General features: G+C 54.0%; 1 protein-coding gene across 1 annotated transcript; it reads left to right on the top strand.

The window, feature by feature from the left end:
• Positions 1 to 1,508: 1,508 nt before the first annotated feature.
• On the top strand, positions 1,509 to 3,018 carry GCNT3 (glucosaminyl (N-acetyl) transferase 3, mucin type). The gene has a single exon (XM_035336016.1). The coding sequence runs from the start codon at positions 1,571 to 1,573 to the stop codon at positions 2,960 to 2,962; it is 1,392 nt and encodes a 463-aa protein (XP_035191907.1). The 5' UTR covers positions 1,509 to 1,570; the 3' UTR covers positions 2,963 to 3,018.
• The last annotated feature ends 409 nt before the right edge of the window (positions 3,019 to 3,427 follow it).

Here is a 3,427-nt window from a genome sequence, read left to right on the forward strand (position 1 = left end):
AATACACAAAAATGCACATTACGAAAACCCATTTAAGAACTCTTATGTGGAGTCATAATTTTTCCAGCATTTACCATGGGACTAACAACTGGAGGATTTTGACCCCAGCACCATGCCATTAAGAGGTACAAGGCACATAGATCAGATAGAACATTAAACCAGGAGAGACTGTTTATGGTGTTTTGCAATATGCTCTTGTTTTCCTAGTCCACAAGCTGTGGCCGCATGAAAGAGGTCGTTTGCATACTGAAATCAGAATATAGAATCAATAGAAAAACATTGTTTTAGATAAAGAAAACCCCAAGTCTACAAGGACTTGCCACTCCCCTACACAAGACTGAAGGGATACAGTGTAACAGAGATGACCTGAATTGGAAGAGCTGCACTGAAATGCAAAAGCTGCACTGAGAGAATTATTATTGCCCTATTGGAAAGTACTTTGTTCAGATGAACCAATTCTTTACTGCAAGCTGAAAATAACTTCAAATCAAATTGCAGGATCAAAGAACACATATAAAATGGGACTGACTTCTTCTGTGCCCTGAGAAAGCAACTTGCCCACAGGGTGTCTTGTTTACATTTCCCACACCTTTTCTCCCAAGAACTTCAACTTTGGTACTTAGCACAAGAAAACTGACATACGGCAAATACTTCATGCATCACATTAGTGCGTTTCATAATGCCTACCAGAATTTCTGGACTGCAGACATCTAAGAGTACTTCCTGAATTAGCTAAACAAGTAATTCAACCAATAGGGTGCTCAAATTGGGGAAGTAATATCTACTGTTTTCTGAAACCTGTGCAGAATGACACATAATGGTTGTCAGTCCTGATATAAGTTGTGTGTTTGATTTCTTGACATACCTGGACCTAAATAAACAGACAGATAACTTTTATTTGTATTTTAGAAAAATTGTCTTCCTCCACTCAACTACACAAATCCACCAATATTCTATCACTCCTTCATTAAAGTGCACATTTTGTGACCCATTATTTATAAACCGGGCCCTCCTTCTTCACCCTCTGCTCCCACTGTGGGAGCAGAACTTCTACTTTGTCAAGGTTCCCAGCTTGGTACCCAATCCTTCACTAAAGTCCCAAATGCTCCAGACCAGCGGAAAGCATACTGCAGCTGGGCTTCCAGACTACAGTGCTGTTGCTCTCACTCCCTTGACCTGTAAATTTGCATGATGTAAATGCTGGAAAAGCAGTATAGATCCAAACTCATCTAGTAATGTATTTAAACAAACAAACAAAAACAAAAACAAAAAACATATTGCACAGGATTGCATTCTAGGGGGATTTTCCTTGCTTTGTACACTGGACAGGGGTAAGATAAAATATATATATTTTTTTTATACAGGTATAAAAGATAGACAAGAACCTCCTGTACTGATAAAAACCAAATAGCTACGCAACAAGGAGGGAGGTGACTTCCTTTTATTCACCTGTGGTTACGCTGAGAACACCCAGCCACTATTTCACCCTTCCCAGGAACCTGGCACCCAGGCTGTCAGGTTACTCTGCACAGGTGGCGCTGACTGAACAACTGCACCCTGCTGCAAGTCCATGCAGGAGGTCAGCCAGGGCAAGGCAAGGCAAGGTACGGGCTGGTGGCTGTGGCCGTGCAGTGCGTCGCCCCTGAGTCGCACGTGTTGGAGCGGTGGGGGCATGCGGCTGTGCGAGGGGAAGTCCCCAGCAACACGGCGGCGCTGTGCGCTGCTGCTTGGCTCCCTGCTGCTGGTCACTGCCCTGGCACTGCGCAGTGTCACCTGGCCCTGCCACGATGGCCACCCCCGCTGCCGAGACCACCTCCACCAGGCTCTGGAGCTTCCCACCAGCCGAAGGATCAACTGCGCAGGGGTTGTCAGCGGGGACGAGCAGGCAATCCAGGAGGCATTCCTCAGCAACCTGGAGACTAGAAACAAAAGGGCACCCCTGACACCCGAAGCGTACCTTAACATGACGAAGGACTGCAGCAGCTTCAAGAAGACCCGGCGCTTCATTGAATTCCCACTTAGCGAGGAGGAGGCCAAGTTCCCCATCGCCTACTCCATGGTCATCCATGACAAAATCGAGATGTTCGAGCGGCTCCTGCGATCCATCTACGTGCCACAGAATGTCTACTGTGTCCACATAGACAGCAAGTCGCCAGCCACCTTCCAGGAGGCCGTGAGGGCCATCGCCGCCTGCTTCCCCAACGTCTTTGTGGCCAGCCGCCTGGAGAGGGTGGTCTATGCCTCCTGGTCACGCCTGCAGGCTGACCTCAACTGCATGCAGGACCTGCTGCAGAGCCCCGTGCCATGGCGCTACGTCCTCAACACTTGCGGCACCGACTTCCCCATCAAGACCAACGCGGAGATGGTCCGCGCCCTCCAGATGCTGCAGGGGCAGAACAGCATGGAGTCGGAGAAGCCGTCGTCCTACAAGCAGCTGCGGTGGAAGTACCACCATGAAGTGGGGGAGGCCATCTCCCAGACAGCCACTGAGAAGCTGCCGTCACCGCTCAGCTCCCCCATGTTCACGGGCAGCGCGTACATCGCGGTGACGCGGGCCTTCGTGCAGCACATCTTCGAGGACCCCACAGTGCTGCAGTTTCTCGAGTGGGCCAAGGACACCTACAGCCCTGACGAGCACGTCTGGGCCACCCTCACCCGCGTGCCCGGCGTGCCGGGTGCCGTGCCCCAAAACGACAAGTTCCAGCTCTCGGACATGAACGCCCTGCCCCGCCTGGTCAAATGGCAGTACCTGGTGGGCGACACCAGCAAGGGAGCGCCCTACCCGCCCTGCACCGGCCGGTACCAGCGCGCCGTTTGCATCTACGGGGTCGGAGACGTGTCCTGGATGCTCCGGCAGCACCACCTCTTGGCCAACAAGTTCGACCCCCAGGTGGACGATGCCGCCATCCAGTGCCTCGAGGAGCACCTGCGCCACAGGGCCCTGCGCGGCGCGGGGCTCTGAGGGGAGCCGCCGCACAGCCCGCCCCGGCGGCGCCTGAGGGGCGGCGGAGGAGGAGCCGCAGGGCGCCTCACGGACCGGGGGCTCCTTCCGCGGCCCTGAGGAGAACCGGCGGAGCCCCGGGGTAAGCGGAGGCCGGGGGGGCACCGGGCTCGGTGGGGGAAACGGGGGTGCTGGGGTGGGAGGGCGCAGCCCCCCCCCGTCGTCCCCTCCTCTCCCACCTTTGCCCGCGGGCGTCTCCGCAGACAGGGCGCGCATCCCCGGCGGCTTCCCCCCGGCCGCCGTTTTTCCCATTCTGCATCCACTGACTGTTGGCAAAAGCGACGCCAGAGCTCCTTTTTGTTTTAGAAAAGCACGGCCAGGTCACAGGCCAGAGTGACTCCGCGTCCGGGTACGAGCACAGGTGAAACCATGCAATGGATTGCTTTTTTGTAAAGCACCTGGCACCTGCCACGCTGCTCGGCGTTG

This window comes from Oxyura jamaicensis, chromosome 10 (assembly GCF_011077185.1).
Source record: "Oxyura jamaicensis isolate SHBP4307 breed ruddy duck chromosome 10, BPBGC_Ojam_1.0, whole genome shotgun sequence".
In the NCBI taxonomy this organism is placed as follows: Eukaryota; Metazoa; Chordata; class Aves; order Anseriformes; family Anatidae; genus Oxyura; species Oxyura jamaicensis.